At 43.3% G+C, this 24,503-nt stretch overlaps 1 protein-coding gene across 2 annotated transcripts; it reads right to left on the bottom strand.

Moving 5' to 3' along the window:
- Nucleotides 1-2,822: 2,822 nt before the first annotated feature.
- On the bottom strand, nt 2,823-18,920 carry LOC134341184 (uncharacterized). Of its 2 annotated transcripts, XM_063038996.1 has the most exons (5): nt 18,361-18,920; nt 18,046-18,247; nt 7,056-7,218; nt 6,885-6,969; nt 2,823-3,366 (listed from the first exon to the last, which is right to left on the bottom strand). In XM_063038996.1, exons 1-5 carry the CDS (start codon nt 18,426-18,428, stop codon nt 3,279-3,281), a joined length of 606 nt encoding a protein of 201 aa, XP_062895066.1. In that variant the 5' UTR covers nt 18,429-18,920; the 3' UTR covers nt 2,823-3,278. The 2 variants fall into 2 exon arrangements, with proteins under 2 accessions (XP_062895066.1, XP_062895067.1); XM_063038997.1 differs by lacking the exon at nt 6,885-6,969.
- Nucleotides 18,921-24,503: the final 5,583 nt, after the last annotated feature.

The following is a 24,503-nucleotide window of genomic DNA, read 5'->3' as shown; positions in this document are numbered from 1 at the left end:
TAGACCAGCCACGAGCAAGTCACTCCCTCACCACGACCATTTCCCAATTTCCTCTTGAACCAAGTTTTGTTCATTGAGCAGTTATTTGTTAGTAGGAAAGGCCCCTCAATATTCTGGAAATACTTCGAGCTCAGCTTTATTATTTGTTCTCAATGCATCAGGCAGAATTGCTTTTCCAGTCTCCTTGTCGAACTTCAGAAGTCCAATGTCACGCTGTTCAATCACTTTCAGTACGACAGTTCGAGGCTCTTTGACACCATCCAGTTCACTAGGTTCAGTGTCGTCAGGTTCAATCTCGTCAATAAACTCAACAGCACCACCACTACCATCATCTTCCCCTCCTGTCATGTCCACGTTCTCCGTGGCAGCCTCACTCTTAATCTTGTCATACTTGGATTTATCTGACCTAACTTCCTCCTTGGCTTATGATGCATTTGTACTTGATTCACCCTTGGATTCTAACAAACTTGTAGCAGGTGCGGATGACTCCATGGAACATGTCGAACTACTTGTTCCGGGCTTTTCAAAGAAGGGCATGAGGAACTCGCTCGAATTCTTGGCTTCCTCCGCCTCCAACTTTCATCTCTTCTGTCCTTCGGCTCCACTTTTCTTCTTCTTCATGAGGAAACATTTCATCGTCTTACACAATGCTCTGAAATAAGGCCATCGTAGTGCTTCTCACCATGATAATCAAAGACAGAACATATATCTGAAGAAAATTCTTTTTTCACTATCTGAGGATGGCTTATCTGACTTTAATAGAAACTGCTCAGTGGCGCCCCCCTTCAAGTGGCGTCGAGGGCACGAGCCATACCTGCCATACCTTAGATACACCACTGCAAACGGTGATTGACTGTAACAGTGAACAGCTGTACCAGTGTCCAGCTGAAGCAGTGATTGGCAATAACTGTGACCAGCTGTAACATTCCCCCGTTGTAACAGTGACCGGCTGTAACCGTGACCATCTGTAACAGTCCGCTGTTGTAACAATAACCGGCTGTGACTGTGACCGGCTGTGACTGTGACCAGCTGTAACAGTGAACAGCTGTAACACTGACTGCCTGTAACTGTGACCATCTGTAACTGTGACTGGCTGCAACAGTCCCCTGCTGTAACAGTAACTGGCTGTAACAGTGACTGCCTGTAACTGTGACCATCTGTAACTGTGACTGGCTGTAACAGTCCCCTGTTGTAACAGTAACCAGCTGTAACAGTGACTGCCTGTAACTGTGACCATCTGTAACTGTGACTGGCTGCAACAGTCCCCTGCTGTAACAGTAACCAGCTGTAACTGTGACCATCTGTAGCAGTGACCGGCTGTAACAGACCCCTGCTGTAACAGTAACCAGCTGTGACTGTGACCGGTTGTAACAGTGACCGGCTGTAACTGTGACTGTCTGCAACAGTCCCCTGCTGTAACAGTAACTGGCTGTAACAGTGACCAGCTGTAACTGTGAATATCTGTAACTGTGACCGGTTCTAACTCTGGCCGGATTTAACAGTGACCAGCTGTAACTGTGGATATCTGTAACTGTGACCGGTTCTAACTCTGGCCGGATTTAACAGTGACCAGCTGTAACTGTGAATATCTGTAACTGTGACCGGTTCTAACTCTGGCCGGATTTAACAGTGACCAGCTGTAACTGTGAATATCTGTAACTGTGACCGGTTCGAACTCTGGCCGGATTTAACAGTGACCAGCTGTTACTGTGGATATCTGTAACTGTGACCGGTTCGAACTCTGGCCGGATTTAACAGTGACCAGCTGTAACTGTGAATATCTGTAACTGTGACCGGTTCGAACTCTGGCCGGGTTTAACAGTGACCAGCTGTTACTGTGGATATCTGTAACTGTGACCGGTTCGAACTCTGGCCGAATTTAACAGTGACCAGCTGTTACTGTGGATATCTGTAACTGTGACCGGTTCGAACTCTGGCCGGATTTAACAGTGACCAGCTGTAACTGTGAATATCTGTAACTGTGACCGGTTCGAACTCTGGCCGGATTTAACAGTGACCAGCTGTTACTGTGGATATCTGTAACTGTGACCGGTTCGAACTCTGGCCGGATTTAACAGTGACCAGCTGTTACTGTGGATATCTGTAACTGTGACCGGTTCGAACTCTGGCCGGATTTAACAGTGACCAGCTGTAACTGTGACCGGTTCGAACTCTGGCTGGATTTAACAGTGACCAGCTGTTACTGTAGATATCTGTAACTGTGACCGGTTCGAACTCTGGCCGGATTTAACAGTGACCAGCTGTAACTGTGAATATCTGTAACTGTGACCGGTTCTAACTCTGGCCGGATTTAACAGTGACCAGCTGTAACTGTGAATATCTGTAACTGTGACCGGTTCTAACTCTGGCCGGATTTAACAGTGACCAGCTGTAACTGTGAATATCTGTAACTGTGACCGGTTCGAACTCTGGCCGGATTTAACAGTGACCAGCTGTAAGCCCCTTGTAACTGTAACCATCTGTAACAGTGATCAGCTGTAACAGTGATTGACTATGACATTGACCGGCTGTCCCAGTGACCGGCTGTCCCAGTGACCGGCTGTACAAGTGACCGGCTGTCCCAGTGACCGGCTGTACAAGTGACCGGCTGTACAAGTGACTGGCTGTCCCAGTGACCGGCTGTCCCAGTGACCGGCTGTACAAGTGACCGGCTGTCCCAGTGACCGGCTGTCCCAGTGACCGGCTGTACAAGTGACCGGCTGCACCAGTGACCGTCACTGTAACAAAGGAACATGAGCACACGTCCTGACGAAGGGTCTCGGCCTGAAACGTCGACTGCGCTTCTTCCTATAGATGCTGCCTGGCCTGCTGCGTTCACCAGCAACTTTGATGTGTGTTGCTTGAATTTCCAGCATCTGCAGAATTCCTGTTGTTTACATGAGCACATTGTGTGTTTTTATTCTGCCAAGTGGGCTGAGCCAGTTTATTTGAGAAACCATTTCAGCAGATACTCACTGACTCCCCCTTCAACTTTGCAAGGATAGCAACTACAGAAGAATGGAACTACTGATACAACAAGTTACTGAAAGTCTATGGACAAGCAGGTGATTGTACAAATATATAAACAAGCATAAAGAATGCTAAAACTACAGGGAAAACAATAAAAATATCAATCCCACAGCGGTGTCTGTGCTCCTGAAACTGGATCGGATTCACAGCACTGGACAAGGTCAGCTGTGATCATTACACTGCTTTGAGAAATCAGTCAATGTTGCTGACCATATCATCCAGAACATACAGGGCCAGGATGCATTTTATCATCTCGATCCGTTCACCTCTCCACTGATTTGAAACCACAAACATGGAATGCCTCTCCATCCCAGTGCATTCTGCCAACTTCTCAAACTAAGGGAAAGGAAGGAGAGAGAGGGTATTAACGGAATTATAAACTCCACAGGCTTCAGATTCACGGGCAATAGTAGCAGTAACAGAGACGGAGAGAGCTGTTCCATTGGGATGGGCTTCAGCTGAACTGTGTTGTGGCCAGTGTCCTGGGGAATCACGTGAATACTGTGTAGACCAGGCTTCAGACTAGACAGAAAGGGCAGAATGCTTAATAAGGACTTTTCTCCTTGGATCGGCGGAGGATGAGAGGTGACCTGATAGAGGTGTATAGATGATGAGAGGCATTGATCATGTGGATAGTCAGAGGCTGTTTCCCAGGGCTGAACTGGCTAACACGAGAGGGCACAGTTTTAAGGTGCTTGGAAGTAGGTACCGAGGAGATGTCAGGGGTATATTTTTTAAGCAGAGAGTGCTGAGTGCACTGAATGGGCTGCCAGTGACGGTAGTGGAGGCGGATACAATAGGGACTTTTAAGAGAAGCACAATAGGGACTTCTAACTTTTAAGGTTACCCATAGCCCTCTGTTTTTCTAAGCTCCATGTACTTTTAAGGCACATGGAGCTTAGGGAAACAGAGGGCTATGGGTAACCTTAAGTAATTTCTCAAGTAAGTATATGTTCAGCACAGCATTGTGGGCCGAAGGGCCTGTATTGTGCTGTAGGTTTTCTGTGTTTCTATGTTTCTAACTGAAGAGGAAGTGAGAGAGCGGTGGTACAGAGGAGTGAGGGGGGATTTGACAAACAAAGTGTGGCAGGAGGGGGCAGAAAATATCAGTAAAATGAGGCCGTACAAGGTAGAGCCCGAGCAATAGAGATTAATGCGTGGCTAAGGAGATGGTTCAAGACATTTAACCACACATTGCTCTGCGACGACACTGGTGCCAAGCTGTATGGGTCCTAATACCCTTCCCTTGGACAACATCGGTGGCGTGGAGAGGGGAGACTTGCAGCATGGGCAATTGCTGGTCTTCCTTTTTTAATCTTTTTATTAGTTTTCAAGTTCATAAACATAATAACAAAAGTGATATAAAGAGATTGGAATTACATTACTGATAATAAACATATACAAGAGAAACTACAAATAGTACAAATGTAATAAACTTTCAAACTCTTGATATAATTAATCATGAGGAGAAAAAAAATAAAAAGAAAAAATACCACAAAGAAAAACTTCCAAAAAACCAAAAAAAAACCCAAACAGAACAAAACAGGGCTGAACCAATATGTTAGATTGAATACATTCATTAATGTCGTCAACTCGGCTCCTTTATTCATATATTCTAAGTTAATAAAAAGGATGTGGAAAAGGTCAAACTACACCATATGAAGATGTTGAATAAATGGCTTCCCAGTCTCTTCAAACTTAACTGAAGGATCAAAAATGACACTTCTGATTTTTACTAAATTTAAACATGATATGGTTTAAGAAAACCATTGTAATGTAGTAGAAGGATTGGTCTCTTTTCAATTCAATAAAATGGATCTTCTGGTCATTAATATAACAAATGCAATTATACGACAGGCTGAAGAGGATAAAGAGCTATGTTCCATCATTAGCAAACCAAAAATTGCCGTAACAGGATGGGGTTGTAAATCAAAATGCAAAACTGTTGAAATAATATCAAAGATACCTTTCCACAATATTTCCAAGAGAGGGCAGGACCAGAACATATGAGTCAAAGAAGCCACCTCAGAGTGACATCTGTCACAAATAGGATTTATATGGAAGTAAAAATGAGCTAGTTTATCTTTAGACATGTGGGCCTTATGCACTACCTTAAATTGTATCAACGTATGTTTAGCACATATAGAGGAAGAGCTAACTAATTGAAAAATGTTCTCCCATTTCTCTATAAGTAGGTGAAGTTGAAGTTCCCTTTCCCATTCATTTTTAATTTTATCAGATATACCTGGCTGTATTTTCATAATTATATCATAAATAGTTGTTATTAATCCCACCTGATAAGGATTTAAGCCAAAATTCTTTTCCGTGATATCAGTTGGGTATGAAATCGGAAATGTAGGCAGCATGGTATTTAAAAAGTTTCTTATTTGTAAATATCTAAAAAAAATGGGATCTGGGCAAGTTATATTTATTAGACAACTGTTCAAAAGACATGAAACAGTTATTCAAAAATAAGTCATGGAAACATGTCATACCCTTCATTTTCCATTAAAAAAAGGCTTGATCCATAACCGAGGGTTGGAAAAAATTAGACATAATAGGGTTTGATAATATAAATTTGTTCAAACCAAATTGCCCAGTAATAGAATATTAAATTCAGCAATGCTAAACCACCATCTTTCTTGGACTTCTGTAGATATTTTTTACTTAACCTAGGATTTTTATTCTGCCATATATAAGAGGAAATTTTAGAATCAATAGTATCAAAAAAAGATTTCGGAATAAAAATTGGTACCGCTCGAAATAGATATGAAAATTTAGGTAGAATAATCATTTTAATAGCATTGATTCAGCCAGTTAGTGATAGACAATGGGGACCATCTAGTAAGCAATTGTTTAACCTGACTAATTTACGGTAAAAAATTGAGCTTGAATAAGTTCTTATGCCTCTTAGCAATTTTAACCCCCAAATAAGTAAAATAGTCAGTAATCAATCTAAAAGGTGAAAATCTGTAAATGGGAGCCTGTATATTTAATGGAAAAAGTTCACTCTTGCTAAGATTCAATTTATAACCAGAAAAACTACCAAACTGAGCAAGCAAAGATAATACTGCCCAAATGGATTTCTGAGAGTTAGAAATATATAGTAGTAAATCATCTGCATCTAGTGATAATTTATGTATCTCATTCCCACGGGTAACACCAAACATATTAGGAGAGTGATGAATAGCAATAGCTAATGGTTCCAGGGCAATATCGAATAATAATAGACTAGGTCTTCCATACAACCTTGCCCAGGCCTGCGCCCTGGAAACTTTCCAAGGCGCAAATCCATGGTCTCATGAGACTAACGGATACCTATAAGGAGATGGTGCAGGAGGAGGTGGGCTTCAGATTATTGGATCATTGGGCTCTCTTCCAGGGAAGGTGGGACCTGTACAGACGGGATGGTTTGCACCTGAATTGGGGAACGAATATCCGAGCAGGAACGTTTGCTCGTGCTGCAAGGGGGGTGGGGATGGTGTTTAAACTAGAACTATACAGGATGGGAACCAGAGCGCCTGAACAGATAGTAGAGTGGTTGTGGGGAAAGATGTTGCTGAGCCTACACAGAAGGACAGAAATAAAAAGGTTGACCGTGGTGGGACTAGTGTTCTGAGTTTTGTATATTTCAATGCAGGGAGTATTGTAGGAAAGGTGGTTGAGCTTAGGGCATTCAAAGGATTCAAAGTATATTTATTATCAAAGTGTGCATAAATTATAGAACCTTGAGCTTTGTCTGCTTACCGGGAACCACAAAGTAAATACCGCCTGTCAGTGGGATCATGCTATTCACAGATTGGGTGCTATGTTTCCCACACCAATGTCACTTCTCCGATTCTACAGATTATTACCTTCTGCTACAGTGGTTGTATTCATTGTGTTTCTCTGGTATCCCTAATAATTCAAACTTGGTGCCAATCACAACCCTGTGAACATCTGGAAAAGAGAGATGATCCAGATATCAATATGAAGCTGCAATGCTGAGGGGACAATGGTTACACAGACCAAAAGAAAGCACTTACATTTCTGTGCCACGATCGTCTGTAACTCCTGAAACTCTTTCATTTTATCATCACTGATCCAGTCTACGATGTCGATGTTGAATATGAATGCAACTCCATGAATTACATTTTCCGGAATAACAGGATAGTTGCAAACATCCCAGTCAGGATTGAAACTGTGTAACTGAGTGAGACAATGAAGAACTGGTTACAGAGGAAGCAGCAAGAACACTGATGATCACAATCACTCAGCACTGAGGTGAACACTGACTGGAGGGATCAGTCCCATCAGACAAAGTCCAGAGGTCTACTGAGATCCAGATGGGCTCCTGCTTCAGGGATCAGTGAAGTCTCTCTAACCCTGTCAATCTCCAGCTGGGAATGTTGCTCTGTCCAGTTCACTGTTACTTCTCAGGTCCTTTCATCATGGGTACTCTCTGTCCCCATGAGCTGTTTCAGAATTTGCTCTGAGCTCTTTAGTACTCAGTTCCTTGCTCTAGCTAATACGTCAGCATTTTTATCTAAATGTTGGGATGTGAGAACAGAGTTTGCGGATGATTCAGAAACTGTTTGATCCTTCACACTTCAGGATGGTACAGAAGGTTGGTCAGTGTGTAAACTGATGGGAAATTTAATCCTGAGGAGTGTGAGTTGTTCAGTCTCCATCAATAATGTGGGAGAGACAATCGTGTGTGTTGTATCCAGGTTACTGGGTGATAGGAAGGTCAATGGTGAGTTCACCAGTTTTTGTTCATGTTTGTTTCCTGAGGCCATTCAGCCAGTCTAGTCTATGCTAGCTCTCTGTCAGTTCACACTTCTCTCATCTCCCCATCAACTCCCCACCAGTCTGACAACCCACTGGAAATTAAAATGCCAGCTGTCAGTACATCCAGTCGAACTCTGTCTTATTGTGTGTTTTCCCCCAGCCATCAGTCTGTGGTTTTGTATTGCCATGTGCTCTTGTTTGTTTTCATGCCTCATGTGCTCCTGTCCCCACTCCTGCTCTACTCCAGCCCCTGTATCACTGAGTACTCTGCCTCTCACCTGTGTTTCATTATTACCTGTTTTGTAGCCACCTGTGTCTCATTGTGCTCCACCTATCATCTGCCTCTCTGTTTATTGCTCAGTGTACTTCAGTCCTGTGTTTTCACCTGTTTGTTGCTAGATTGTGCCAATGAGTTTCCTGAGCCTTTCCAGCATTCATATCTGAACTCTATATGTCCAAGTATCGACTCTGCCTATTTCCCAATTCTGGTTTTTGGATTTCTCTGAAATTTTTGATGTTTGCCTAAACTTTGACACCGACTTTGTTGCCCCTCTGAATTTGCTACTCGGTGAATATCACAGCGCACACAGGACTTGGTCTGTGATTGGGTCCCTGCTTCACAGCCCTGACACCTGCACGTCATTGGGATGTGGGAACCAGAAACCAGGATCATCAGGGGGAAACCCACATTGTCACAGGAAGAACGTGTAAACACCACACAGACAGCTCCAGAGGCTGGGATGGAATCGGACTCATTGGATCTGTGAGGCAGCACTACTGACTGCTCCATCACTGTGTCACACACTAGTGCAGAAGACTCGCTCCAATTCTATCGGGTCCTGGTGAGGCTTGTGCACAGTTCAGGATTCCTTACCCAAGGAAGGATTGCAGCAATGGCTGACCAGACTGATCTGGGGATGGTGGCTTTGACGAATGAAGAGAGATTAGAACAGGAACAGGAACAGAGTGTAGGGGAATGTAATGGGTGACAGAAGGCACATATTGTTCATCATGGAAACTGTTCTACATGATTCACAAACACCCTCTTTGAATTGTTGTATTCACTGTAAGAGCTGCTGTCAGATGTAATGATATCCATCTAAGGTGACTGCTTTTGGTTCTTCTGTAACGGAAGTTAAGGGCACAAAATCCTACAACAGCAAACACAACCCACCCCACCGTCCCTCCACTAACCCCAGCCATCTCCTCCAATTCAATAAGCAGAACTGATCTAGTCTGGACCTCAACAGCCTTCTTCTGTTGGCCCATGGTCATTGACTCCTGAGTGTCTGTTCTTACATCAGTTTGGAAGTAAGACATGATCTCTTGGCCACACACAGAATTCCAGCATCAAACCCCACACGGTGGAGAGGTTGGTCCAAAATGGACGCCAGAAGAAGGCAACATGGGAGACAAGGAGGAGCTGCTCCAGGTGAGTTGGAGCAGGGGTCGGACCATCATCGGGGCAGGTGACCCTGTGACCTTCACGAGCAGTGGAGCGGATGCTGGGGTCATGTGTTGCTGGGATTGATCCATTTCCCCAATACTGCTCCGTCTCCTGACCTGTACCATGTGGAGGATGTCAGCACAAAACTCAGTCCTCCCTCACGTGGACAAGAACGCACATGTCCCAACAATGTGTACAGGGCAGGCAAGGTGGGGACAACTGGCGGTGAGACACCAAGGAGAGTGGTGTGTAAATCCCTGATGAATCTCTGTGAATATGTCCCTGCGGGTTACTCCAGGACTAAACTCTGTCAATTTAGAAACATAGAAACATAGAAACATAGAAAATAGGTGCAGGAGTAGGCCATTCGGCCCTTCGAGCCTGCACCGCCATTTATTATGATCATGGCTGATCATCCAACTCAGAACCCAGCCTTCCCTCCATACCCCCTGACCCCTGTAGCCACAAGGGCCATATCTAACTTCCTTTTAAACATAGCTAATGAACTGGCCTCAACAGTTTGCTGTGGCAGAGAATTCCACAGATTCACCACTCTCTGTGTGAAGAAGTTTTTCCTAACCTCGGTCCTAAAAGGCTTCCCCTCTATCCTCAAACTGTGACCCCTCGTTCTAGACCTCCCCAACATCGGGAACAATCTTCCTGCATCTAGCCTGTCCAATCCCTTTAGGATCTTATACGTTTCAATCAGATCCCCCCTCAATCTTCTAAATTCCAACGAGTACAAGCCCAGTTCATCCAGTCTTTCTTCATATGAAAGACCTGCCATCCCAGGAATCAATCTGGTGAACCTTCTTTGTACTCCCTCTATGGCAAAGATGTCTTTCCTCAGATTAGGGGACCAAAACTGCACACAATACTCCAGGTGTGGTCTCACCAAGGCCTTGTACAACTGCAGTAGTACCTCCCTGCTCCTGTACTCGAATCCTCTCGCTATAAATGCCAGCATACCGTTCGCCTTTTTCACCGCCTGCTGTACCTGCATGCCCACTTTCAATGACTGGTGTATAATGACACCCAGGTCTCGTTGCACCTCCCCTTTTCCTAATCGGCCACCATTCAGATAATAATCTGTTTTCCTATTTTTGCCACCAAAGTGGATAACTTCACATTTATCCACATTAAATTGCATCTGCCATGAGTTTGCCCACTCACCCAACCTATCCAAGTCACCCTGCATCCTCTTAGCATCCTCCTCACTGCTAACACTGCCACCCAGCTTCGTGTCATCCGCAAACTTGGAGATGCTGCATTTAATTCCCTCATCCAAGTCATTAATATATATTGTAAACAACTGGGGTCCCAGCACTGAGCCTTGCGGTACCCCACTAGTCACCGCCTGCCATTCTGAAAAGGTCCCGTTTATTCCCACTCTTTGCTTCCTGTCTGCTAACCAATTCTCCACCCACACCAATACCTTACCCCCAATACCGTGTGCTTTAAGTTTGCACACTAATCTCCTATGTGGGACCTTGTCAAAAGCCTTTTGAAAATCCAAATATACCACATCCACTGGTTCTCCCCTATCCACTCTACTAGTTACATCCTCAAAAAATTCTATGAGATTCGTCAGACATGATTTTCCTTTCACAAATCCATGCTGACTTTGTCCGATCATTTCACCGCTTTCCAAATGTGCTGTTATCACATCCTTGATAACTGACTCCAGCAGTTTCCCCACCACCGACGTTAGGCTAACCGGCCTATAATTCCCCGGTTTCTCTCTCCCTCCTTTTTTAAAAAGTGGGGTTACATTAGCCACCCTCCAATCCTCAGGAACTAGTCCAGAATCTAACGAGTTTTGAAAAATTATCACTAATGCATCCACTATTTCTTGGGCCACTTCCTTAAGCACTCTGGGATGCAGACCATCTGGCCCTGGGGATTTATCTGCCTTCAATCCCTTCAATTTACCTAACACCACTTCCCTACTAACATGTATTTCGCTCAGTTCCTCCATCTCACTGGACCCTCTGTCCCTTACTATTTCTGGAAGATTATTTATGTCCTCCTTAGTGAAGACAGAACCAAAGTAATTATTCAATTGGTCTGCCATGTCCTTGCTCCCCATAATCAATTCACCTGTTTCTGTTTGCAGGGGACCTACATTTGTCTTTATCAGTCTTTTCCTTTTTACATATCTATAAAAGCTTTTACAGTCCGTTTTTATGTTCTCTGCCAGTTTTCTCTCATAATCTTTTTTCCCCTTCCTAATTAAGCCCTTTGTCCTCCTCTGCTGAACTCTGAATTTCTCCCAGTCCTCAGGTGAGCCACTTTCTCTGGCTAATTTGTATGCTACTTCTTTGGAATTGATACTATCCCTAATTTCTCTTGTCAGCCACGGGTGCACTACCTTCCTTGATTTATTCTTTTGCCAAACTGGGATGAACAATTGTTGTAGTTCATCCATGCAACCTTTAAATGCCTGCCATTGCATATCCACCGTCAATCCTTGAAGTGTCATTTGCCAGTCTATCTTAGCTAATTCATGTCTCATACCTTCAAAGTTACCCCTCTTTAAGTTCAGAACCTTTGTTTCTGAATTAACTACGTCACTCTCCATGTTAATGAAGAATTCCACCATATTATGGTCACTCTTACCCAAGGGGCCTCTCACGACAAGATCGCTAATTAACCCTTCCTCATTGCTCAAAACCCAGTCCAGAATAGCCTGCTCTCTAGTCGGTTCCTCGACATGTTGGTTCAAAAAACCATCCCGCATACATTCCAAGAAATCCTCTTCCTCAGCACCTTTACCAATTTGGTTCACCCAGTCTACATGTAGATTGAAGTCACCCATTATAACTGCTGTTCCTTTATTGCACACATTTCTAATTTCCTGTTTAATACCATCTCCGACCTCACTACTACTGTTAGGTGGCCTGTACACAACTCCCACCAGCGTCTTCTGCCCCTTAGTGTTACGCAGCTCTACCCATATCGATTCCACATCTCCTCTTTTGTTATTAGAACCATAGAACATTACAGCACAGAAACAGGTTTTTTGGCCCTCCTTGGCTATGCGGAACCATTTTACTGCCTTGTCCCACTGACCTGCACCTGGACCATATCCCTCCATACCCCAACCATCCATGTACCTGTCCAAGTTTTTCTTAAATGTTAAAAGTGAGCCCGCATTTACCACTTCATCTGGCAGCTCATTCCTCACTCCCACCACTCTCTGTGTGAAGAAGCCCCACTAATGTTCCCTTTAAACTTTTTCCCCTTCACCCTTAACCCATGTCCTCTGTTTTTTTTCCTCCCCTTGCCTCAGTGGAAAAAGCCTGCTTGCATTCACTCTATCTATACCCATCATAATTTTATATACCTCTATCAAATCTCCCCTCATTCTTCTAAGCTCCAGGGAATAAAGTCCTAATCTATTCAACCTTTCTCTGTAACTCAGTTTCTCAAGTTCCAGCAACATCCTTGTAAACCTTCTCTGCACTCTTTCAACCTTATTAATATCCTTCCTCTAATTTGGTGACCAAAACTGAACACAATACTCCAAATTCAGCTTCACCAATGCCTTATACAACCTCACCATAATATTCCAACTCTTATATTCAATACTTTGATTTATAAAGGCCAATGTACCAAAAGCTCTCTTTACGACCCTATCCACCTGTGATGTCACTTTTAGGGAATTTTGTATCAGTATTCCCAGATTCCTCTGTTCTACTGCACTCCTCAGTGCCTTACCATTAACCCTGTATGTTCTACCTTGGTTTGTCCTTCCAAAGTGCAATACCTCACACTTTCTCTATATTAAACTCCATCTGCCATTTTTCACCCCATTTTTCCAGCTGGTCCAAATCCCTCTGCAAGCTTTGAAAACCTTCCTCACTGTCCACTACACCTCCAATTTTTGTATCATCAGCAAATTTGCTGATCCAATTTACCATATTATCATCCAGATCATTGATATAGATGACAAATAACAATGGACCCAGCACTGATCCCTGTGGCACACCACTAGTCACAGGCCTCCACTCTGAGAAGCAATCCTCTACTACCACTCTCTGGCTTCTTCCATTGAGCCAATGTCTAATCCAATTTACTACCTCTCCATGCATACCTAGCGATTGAATCTTCCTAACTAACCTCCCATGCGGGACCTTGTCAAAGGCCTTACTGAAGTCCATGTAGACAACATCCACTGCCTTCCCTTCAACCACTTTCCTGGTAAACTCCTTGAAAAACTCTAATAGATTGGTTAAACATGACCTACCATGCACAAAGCAATGTTGACTCTCCCTAATAAGTCTTGTCTATCCAAATACCTGTAGATCCTATCTCTCAGTACTCTTTCCAATAATTTATCTGCTACCAACGTCAAACCTACAGGCCTATAATTTCCCGGATTACTTTTAGAGCCTTTTTAAAATAACGGAACAACATGAGCTATCCTCCAATCCTCCGGCACCTCACCTGTGGATACCGACATACTGCCAGGGCCCCTGCAATTTCAATACTAGTCTCCTTCAAGGTCCAAGGGAATACCTTGTCAGGTCCTGGGGATTTATTTACTCTGATTTGCCTCAAGATAGCAAGCACCTCCTCCTCCTCAATCCATGACCTCACTACTTGTTTGCCTTATTTCCATTGACTCCATGCCAGTTTCTTTAGTAAATACAGACGCAAAAAAACCCATTTAAGACCTCCCCATTTCTTTTGGTTCCATACATAGCCAACCACTCTGATCTTCAAGAGGACCAATTTTATCCCTTACTATCTTTTTGCTCTTAATATACCTGTAGAAGCTCTTCGGATTGACTGTCAAAGCAACCTCACGTCTTCTTTTAGCCCTCCTGATTTCTTTCTTAAGTATTTTTTTGCACTTTTTATACTCCTCAAGCACCTTATTTGCTCCCTGTTTCCTATACATGTCATACATCTCTCTCTTCTTCTTTATCAGAGTTCCAGTATCCATTGAGAACCAAGGTTCCTTATTCTTAATCACTTTGCCTTTAATCCTGATAGGAACATACAAACTCTGCACTCTCAATTTCTCCTTTGAAGGCCTCCCACTTACCAATCACATCCTTGCCAGAGAGAACGACCTGTCCCAATCCACGCTTTTTAGATCCTTTTTCATTTCTTCAAATTTGGCCTTTTTCCAGTTTAGAACCTCAACCCGGGGACAAGATCTATCTTTATCCATGATCAAGTTGAAACTAATGGTGTTATGATCACTGGAATCAAAGTGTTCCCCTACACACCCTTCCGTCACCTGTCCTAACTCGTTTCCTAATAGGAGATCTAATATTGCATCCTCTCTAGTTGGTGCTCTATATATTGATTTAGAAAACTTTCCTGAACACATTTTACAAATTCTAACCTGTCTAGACCTTTAACAGTATGGGAATCCCAATCAATATGTGGAAAATTAAAATCCCCTACTATCAAAACTTTATGGTTCCTGCAGTTGCCTGTTATCTCTCTGCAGATTTGCTCCTCCTGTTCTCGCTGACTATTGGGTGGTCTATAATGCAACCCCATTAATGTGGTCATACCTTTCCTGTTTCTCAGCTCCACCCATATGGCCTCAGTAGACAAATCCTCCAATCTGTCCTGCCTGAGCACTGTTGTAATATTTTCCCTAACAAGCAATGCTACTCCCCCACCCTTCATTCCTCTGCCTCTATCATGTCTGAATCATCGGAACCCTGGAACATTAAGCTGCCAGTCCTGCCCCTCCTGCAGCCAAGTTTCAGTAATGCCTAAAATGTCGTAATTCCATGTGTCAATCCACGCCCTCGGCTCGTCAGCCTTCCCCACAATACTTCTTGCATTGAAATAGACACACCTCAGAAGATTACTACCACCACACACAACTTTTCTTTTCCAGCGCTATTCTCTGTCAATTTGTCCCCTTCTGTTATTCCAGGACTAATCTCTATCACTGTGTTCCACTGTGTTACTTCAGGAATAATATCTGTCACTCGGACCCCCTGTGTTACTCCTGTCCAAACCTCTGCAACTGTGTCCCAGTGTGTAACTCAAGGACCAATCTCTGTTACTGTGTCCCCATGTGTTACTCTGGGACTAATCTCTGTCACTATGTTTTTGAGTGTTATTCTTTTGGTATTTGTTTGGTATTTCTCTATAACTTCTTTTACTGAGTGCCACCCTCCCTCAGCCTAGGTTCTAGTTTAATCCCGATCGAAACGTGGACTCAGTCTTCAGAACCAAGGCTGTTTTGTCGGAAACTTTTCTTGGAGCCATTTTTCCCTTCACTCTCTCTGAAGTGGTTCAATGCTTAATTGGTTGTGGAAATCAGAAGTGTGAAGAAACAGAGGAAACTCACGTTTGTTCCAGTGGGAACTCTTCCTTCCAAGATCATCTGTAACAGTCTCTTTGTCCGATCAACATTCACCAGAGCATTCCATCCAGCTGAATCCCAAAACTTTAAATTCCCTGCTCTTTAGGACCTGAGCTTTAAATTTTCAAAAAGACGTACATTTGTATGGCATTTTTAATGGAGTGAAGTTCTGTGTAATGTAGAACACAGGGCAGACAGTGTTTACACAGCAAGATCCCATAAACTGTTGAATGGTGGTCAACTGAAGATCTGCTTTGTGTTGTTAACTACTGGCTAAAAATGTGCATCAGGACACGGGAGAACTCCCTACTTTTCCATCAGTGATGGGACATTCCAATCTGCGGGAGAACTCCTTGCTCTTCCCCTAGTGACAGGACATCCCAGTCTGTGGGAGATCTCCCTGATCTTCTCTCAGTCACATGATGTCTCATGACACAAGGAAACTCTGCTTCCCTTGCTGCCCTGGGACTGTTTACATTCCCCTGAGAGGGCAGGTGAATCCTTGGTAGACAGACCCAGAGACACTCGGACTGTAGCAATGTTATCCTGAATCCCTGGATTCCCCTTTCAAACAGCAATGTTTCAGTTCACCAAGAAAACCAAATTAATAAGGACAGTCTTGAGCTGAGAGAGCAAAAATGTGGAGAATACTCGGCATATCAGGCAGCACCCTTGGAGAAAGGAATAGGGAATGTTCTCAGAAGAGGAATTTGTGGTTAAGCCTTTTCGGGAAAAGGTCATTCTGGATTAGGTGTTGTGAAATTAACCAGATTTGATTTGCGAGTTCAAGATAAAGAAACCTTTGGAGGAAGGGTTCATAATATGATTGAATTCCCCCTGAGGTTTGAGGGGGAGAAACAAAAAAATGATGTATCAATATTACAGTTGAATAAAGGGAATTACAGAGGCATGAGAGAGGAGCTGGCCAAAATTGATTGTAAGGAGACACCAGCAGGGATGACAGAAGAACAGCAATGGATGGAGTTTCTGGGAGCAATTCCAAAGGTGCAGGACAGATTCATCCCAATGTGGAAGAAGTGTTCTAAAGGTGGGGGTGGTGGGGGTGTAATGAGGTAACCATGAGTGACAAGGAAAGTCAAAAGCAGAAAATCCAAAGAGGGAGCATATAATGTACCAAAAACTAGTGAGAAGTTAGAGGATTGCGAATATTTCAAAAAACAATAGAAGGCAACTGAAAAAGCCATAAGCAGAGAAAAGATGAAATTTGAGGATAAGCTATCCAAGAATATAGAAATTATACCAACAGATTTTTCAGATATAAAAGTCAAAGAGAGCTGAGAGTGGATATCAGACCGCAGGTAAATAATGCTGGAGAGGTAGTAATGGGGACACAGAAATGGCGGGTGAACTCAAAAGTATTCTGTGTCAGTCTTCACTGTGGAAGACACTAGCAGTATGCCAGAGAGTCAGGGACTAGGAGTGAGTGTAGCTGCTGTTAGTAAGGAGAAGGTGATGGGAAGTGGAAAGGTTTGAATGTAGGTAAGTCACTGAAACCTGATGAACTGCAGCCCAGCCTCTGAAAGGGGTTCCTGAAGAGATTGTGGAGGCATCAGTAGTCATCTTTGAATAAACACTAGATCCTAGATTGGTTCTGGAGGACTGGAAATTGCAAATGCCACTCCATACACACATTCTCCCAATCTGTCTCAGTTCTTCTGCAGATTCCCTGCTTCTTCAAAACTAACTACCCTCCACGTATTTTCATATCATCCATAAAACTGGCCACAAAGCCATCAATTCCATTTTCCAAATCTTTTGCATATAACGTGAATAAAAAGAGTCCCGATATTGATCTCTGTGATTACCACTGGTCACCAGCAGACAGCCAGGAAAAGCCCCATCTTTTCCTACTCTTTGTCTCCTGCCAGTCAGCCAAACTTCTGTCCATGCCAGTAACTTTACTGTAATACCATGGGCTCTTCACTTCTTCAGCAGTTTCTTCTGTGGCTCCTTGTTCAAAGGCTTTCTGAAAATCCAAGTAAACAACATCCACTGTCTCTGCTTTGTCTCTCCTGCCTGCTATTTCCTCAAAGAATTCCAACAGATTTTTCAGGAAAAAATTTCCCCTTCAGGAAACCATGCTGACTTTGGACTATTTTGTCATGTGCCTCCAAGTATATGGAAACTTTATCCCAATCAGTGGAGTCCAGCATTTTCCCAACCACTGACCTCAGGCTAACTGGCCAAAATTTATTTTTCCTCCCTCCCTTCTTAATTCCCCAGCTAACTGATATCAGGGACTTGGAATTAAATACACCTTCCCTAGCCTCGGGGCCTCCCGAGGTGCTTTCCAGCAAGTAGATTGGAGTGAGGTGACCTCTCGCGACCTCTGATGTGGACATCAGGGAAACGCATAAAGTGCGGTGAATTCACAGTTAATAAAGTAACATATACCGCCTGTGCATTTATATTAAATCGACAGCAGTGTGTGTACCTCTGGTGTGTGAGACTCGCGACTCGTCCCCGTCGGGACACAGGTTGTGGTCACTCCTTGTAGATCCAGAGCCGAGAGGAATGTGTTGATGATGGACGATTTCCCAGCCCCCACCATGCCGAAGAGCAGGATGTTTATACAGCCCCCACAACGCTCAGAGGGGCTGTAGTTACACAAGTAGTTCCTCAGAGTCTCCAGATTCCTGACAAAGACCAGGGAGACGGAGCATCAGCTGTCTGGGTAAAACCGGTTAACGAAATCATCACATTTACCTCTGTCCGCTTGGGATGACACACGCTGATTATGGGAACCTACCGCTCGTCCATGGTTGGGGAGTGAAAACAGCGGTCCTTTGAAAAATCTGAAATGCAATGGGAAAGCATTAATTTGTTTGTTTCATCGGGGTGGGGGGGGGGGGTGAGGAGAGTCTCAGTAATGGATTGAAGATATAAACTCACTGCTTCCCATGTTTGTCGTTGTATAAACGCACCGATCTGCGCCGGAGTGTTGACCGCGCTTCTGCCTTCGGGATCGAAGTCTATTTCCTGCCTGCACTCTCACTTTCGCTTGCTACCGGTTGATGAGCGAATTTGGTGAGGATAATCAAAGTGAGGCAAGAACCAGTAAGGAATTTAATAGTGACATTACATCTATTCCGATTTTACTTTTCCTCTAGATACAGCGACTCCACGCAGCGTGTACACGTTAATTCACACACAAAAAAAAACACCCTTTCTGTCTATAATGCTATCACCCACGAAGAGGAAAAATGACGGGAGTTTCCACCGGGAAAACTCTGTCGCATTGTTCCACAAGAAGACCATAAGATATAGGAGCAGAAGTAGGCCATTCGTCCCATCGAGTCCGCTCCACTGGGCAGATCCAATTCTTCCTGTCATCCCCACTCTCCTGCTTTCACCCCATACCCTTGAATGCCCTGGCTAATCAAGAACAACTTCTTCCTTGAGTTTTTACAGCAGTTGGCATCCACACTGTTGCATTACTGCCATCTTCAGGATTTATTGTCCCTCATTGTCCATTCACTTTAAAGCCGTCTTTCCAGTCCCGTCGCCCTTAAATAACTAAACAACCATTTCCTCCCCGATCACTCTCCCCACATTCCAATAAACCTTTAACACTGTTCTCTACCAATCCTATTTTGCGTAATTGTTGTAACATTTGTTGCCTTTCCTGTGCAAATTTCCAGCATGAATAAAGGATATGCTCTACTGTTTCAGTCTCCTGACATAGATCGCAAAAGCCTGTTGGATGCTCATTTATGATGGCCAGAGTGGCATTAAGGCTGCTGTGCCCAATTCTCAGTCCACTTATAATTACTTGCTCCTTCCGCTTTACTCCCCTACTTCTTCCCATATCTACTCTGTTCTGAATTGAATGTAAATGTCTTCCTTTTATTGCTCTATCCCAATGCTGCTGCCATTTATCCTTCTCCACACTATGCTCTTCTCCTCTGATTTTGATAGTTTAATATTGACCTCTACAGATCCTTTTTTGACTGCTGCTTTTGCCAGCCGATCTGCTGTCTCATTTCCCATAATACCTGAATGTGCTGGAACCCACATGAATGCAATATTTTTGCCTTGTCTAGCCAGTCTTGAATTTGTGAACAGGATCTCATAAAGCAGATCCTGGTGACCTCTAGCTGTACCCGCCTTAATGCTTGCAAGGGCCAACACAGAATCGCTACATATCACAAAATTATTCCAATCAACCTGCTCACTCCATTCTAGTGCTAACAATATGGCAAACATTTCAACTGCATATACACTCAAGCAATCAGGTGTTCTCTTGCTAATTTCCACTCGATAACTTGGTACAACAATTGCAGACCCTGTTGCACCTGTTTCTGGATCCTTTGATTCATCAGTAAAAATCTGTACGCCTTTATACTTACATTCCCTATAACTATGATATTCACCGAGTATATCAGCTGTCTTATTACTGTGCTTAATCTTAAGCAATTCCAAATCTACAGAGGGATTTTCTAATACCCAGAAATGTCTGATAGGCCACACCACACTTGGACAAAACTCTTCATCGTATACACCCATATCCTTTGCTGTTTGCTCTCCTGTCCAGCCAAAACTTTCTTTTTGTGACTTCTCCTTCTTCCAGCATGTCTGCAACACCCTTTTTGTAGTATGGCCATCACCATGCCCCCTTAAATTAATCCAGTAACTGGCCTCCAGCTGTTTACACTGCAGCCCCAATGGCATTTCATTTGCCTCAACTTGGAGTGCACACACTGGGGAAGTTCTAACCGCTCCCAAGCACACCCTTAGAGCCCGAGCTTGCACGATATCCAGTTCTGCCAGCACAGATTTTGCTGCTGACCCTTATACAATGCTTCCATAGTCTAATCTTGATGTTATTAATGCTACATAAATATACTTCAGTGATGCAAAATCAGCACCCCATTCCAATCCAGCAAGACACCTCATGACATTTATCACATTTTTACATTTACTAGCTACATAACTAACATGTTCTCTCCATGTTAATCTCAAGTCAAAGTGCACTCCCAAAAACCGAAAACTTTCAACTCTCTCCAGGCTACTTCCATACAGATTCAAATTAAGTCCCCTGAGCTTTTTCCTTGTAAAGAACATGGCTTTTGTCTTCTCCACTGAAAATTTAACACCCCACTTTGTCCCCCACTCTTCAACTTGATTAATTCCATCTTACATTTTTGTAACTACATGTTCAATATTTCTACCTCTTTTCCACAAAGCCCCATCATCTGCAAACAATGACCTTCCCACTTCCGTTGGAATATTTACGAATATATCATTCATCAAAATGGAGAAAAAAGTTGGACTCACTACACTCCCCTGAGGCGTCCCGTTTTCTACAACGTACTGGCTTGATAGCTCTGATCCTATCTTCACCTGAAAAGTTCTCCCATTTCAAAGGTCCTTAACCCAATTGAACATCGCCCCCCCCCCCGGATTTCCATTAAATGTAGCTTGATTAGGAGCCCCTCTTTCCATAACATATCATGAGCTTTCTCAACATCAAAAAAAAACTGCAACCACTGTCTCTTTACTTACTTGAGCTTTTCTTATTTCATCCTCTAGACACAACACTGGATCCATAGTATTCCTTCCTTTCCTGAACCCGCTTTGATACATAGCCACCATACTTTCCAAGAAGTAACTAAACTCTCATTTATCATACATTCCATAAGTTTACATACATGTGACGTCAAGGCAATTGGCCTGTAGTTTTCTGACCTGCTGGCATCTTTCCCAGGTTTCCTTATTGGAATAATTATTGCCTCTATCCAGCTCCCAGGTATTCTCCCTTCATCCCAGACTTTGTTATACAGAAGCAGTAGTTTCTCCAGACTTCCTTCACTCAAGTGTTTTATCATGCTATAACTTATTTCATCTTTACCTGGTGCAGTCTTTCCTGTTGTATCTAGTGCCTTTCTTATTTCTCTCATGCTGAAAGGGACATCTTGCACACCATCAAGGTTAGTTTTCCTACATAAAGCCTCCATATTTTCAGCTTTTGTTCTCTCCCTACCTCTTCTTCCCTTCTCAGACAAATTACCAGAAATATGTACCATAACAAAAGTGTTTGCCAACAACTCTGCCTTTTCCTTATTTGTTACTGCAGTCACATTTCCATCAACCAGAACTGGGTACGTCCACTCTCTCCTATCCCCTCCCATCCTTTTTATCATCCCCCACACCTCTCCTACTTGAGTTGTGTTTCCGACTGAGTCACAATACTTTCTCCAGTGCGTTCTTTTAGCATGTCTTATTGTCCTCCTTACTACTGCCTGAGCTTGTTTGTACTGAATCATATGTTGGAAGTTATGAGTTCTTTTAACCAGGTTAAATGCCTTATTTCTATTTCTCACTGCTTCCTTACAATTATCATCCCACCATGGTATTATCCTCTTCTTTATTCTTCCTTTCCTTTTAGGAATGGATTCTAATGCAGCTGATATTATACCTTGTTTTAATATGCTGTCAAGTGTTTCTACGTCTATTCCATCACTGACCTGACAAGATATTGATCATTTTTTCCCAGAAATTTCTCCCAATTGGCTTTCTCAAGGATCCATTTCCCACCTGTATTCTCTGTGACCAATGAGGCAGAAATATTTATCTTGCACCAGATTGGGTAATGATCACTCCCTACACTTCCTTCTTGGTACACTCAGCAATCACACACTGATGCAAGGAGTTTGATACTAATATAAGATCAAGCACAGATTCTTTACCTGTATTAACATCAATTCTAGTACTACTGCCATCATTTAGGCACACTAAATACTTCTCATCTAGCAACTCCTCTATTACCTGACCATTGATGTCTGTTCTGTCACTCCCCCATAACACATTATGTCCATTAAAATCACCACACCAAACAACGTTACTACTATTCTGCCCTTCTATCTTCTCAAACTTGTTTAACTCTGGTCTTTTGCATGGATTATAATAATTCACAATCACCAACTCTTTCCTTTCAACCCATATTTTTTCTACCACATACTGTTGTTCACTTCCTACACCTAGTATTCTATAAGGAATACATTGCTTTACATAAGTTGCACATCCTCCTCCTCCCCCCCTCTCTCCTGTCTCACCTTACTGCCTCATAACCATATAATACAAAAACTAAGTTAGGTTTTAACCAGGTCTCTTGGATACACACAATATCTGGCTTTTCTCTCCTACTCGCTATAAACTGCTTGAAATCTTGTCCATTAGCAAATAGGCTTCTTGCATTCCATTGAAGATGTAGCATTATTAGTAATATCAACCCACACATACTGTCTCTTAACCACTGTACCCTGAGTTCATCGTTTACTTCTTCCCATTTTAATCCAATCATACCCAAATGGTGCTCTGCAGCTTTCACAATAATCTGAATCCTTTCCGTTTTAGATTTGATCTCATACGTTGCGTTTACCACTCCTGCTATAGAGGTCACCAATTTCTTCTTCTCTACCCATGCACTCTTCCTATCTGCCTTTCTTTAGCTGCCGCTTGCTCTTTGCTACACCCTCCCTCATTCATTTTCTTCTGTCCTGTCAACTTGACTGCCTCAGCATATGGGACTTTTTTCTTCACCTTTATCTGCTGCACCTCCACCTCTTTTTTCAACACTTCACATCCCCAGTACGCTACACTATGGTTACCTGCACAATTACAGCACTTTGGTCTCACTCCCTCTCCACATTTTCCGTATTCATGTTCCCCTCCACACATTGCACATCTTCTCTTTCCTTTGCACACTTTGGCCACATGCCCAAACTCCTGGCAATTGAAATACCTCATACATTTTGGTATATATTCTCTTACATTGTACCTTAGAAAACCAAAATATAACTCCTTTGGAAGCACCTTATCCTCAAATTCTACCAGAACGGTTTCAGTCTCCCTTTTCTCTGCTCCCCTTGTCATTCTTTTCACACTCTTCACTGAACTATTCCTCACCCTCAAGTTTTCCACTAACTCCTTCATATTAACACTGAGGGGAACCCCAGATATCACCCCCCTGCAACCATTGACCCTTTGTGCTCCAACTCTTACAACCCTGGACACTTCGACTTTCCCAATATTAGTCACTTCATTGCCTTCTCCATCTGCTCTTCAGTTTTACATCCTATCAGCAGGTTTCCATCTCCTAAAATTCTCACATGGTTCACTTCTCCTACTTGTCCTCTGATGATTTTTGTTAGCTTAAGCGGATCGATTTCTTTACTCCCCCTTCCCCCTCAAATGTTATCACTACATTTAGCAATTTTGCCCTCGGGCCCTTCTCCTCAACTTCTCTTCCCTCACTTTCCGATCCACCTACACTAGACCCACCTCCTTTCTTTCTCTTCCGACCCATCATCTTCCTGTTCTTAGTCCTTCTCCCCACCTCTTCCCACTCACACTCCATGCTATTGCTGTCACCATCAGTCTCCCTCCCTGCCATCCTATCAGAGTTTGCAAGGGACCGTGTACGAATATCGTTCCGGACCTATACACACCTACACACTGAATGTCCCCCACAACACCCCACAGCCAGCAGCTAACTCGTAACTATGGCCCAGCAGTTGGCAGCCACCTACACCAGCACCCCACCACAGCCCCGGCCCCTGTATTACTGAGTCCAGCCAGCCTAATCAAGAACTTCTTCTCCTTCTTCTTTTTGTTTTATGGCCGTTGGCAACCAGTTTTCAGTGCATTACCGCCACCTGCTGGACTTCTTATGTTCCAACCAAAAATGTCCTGGAGTTCTCTACTTTAGACAATCTAGTTCAGCCTGCAGTTCTCTATTAGCATCACTCTGTAGTTGCAATTCCTCATGAATGCTTAATGCGCTTATTAGATAATGCTGTAAACTGCTATTCTTCCCTAATTATGTCACATGTTTTTGTGTAGTTGCATTACCTCAATTACATTGATTTCATCTACATCACTTGTAAGACT

This window comes from Mobula hypostoma, assembly GCF_963921235.1.
Source record: "Mobula hypostoma chromosome 8 unlocalized genomic scaffold, sMobHyp1.1 SUPER_8_unloc_3, whole genome shotgun sequence".
NCBI lineage: Eukaryota > Metazoa > Chordata > Chondrichthyes > Myliobatiformes > Myliobatidae > Mobula > Mobula hypostoma.
This window is presented reverse-complemented; position numbering and strand designations above follow the sequence as displayed.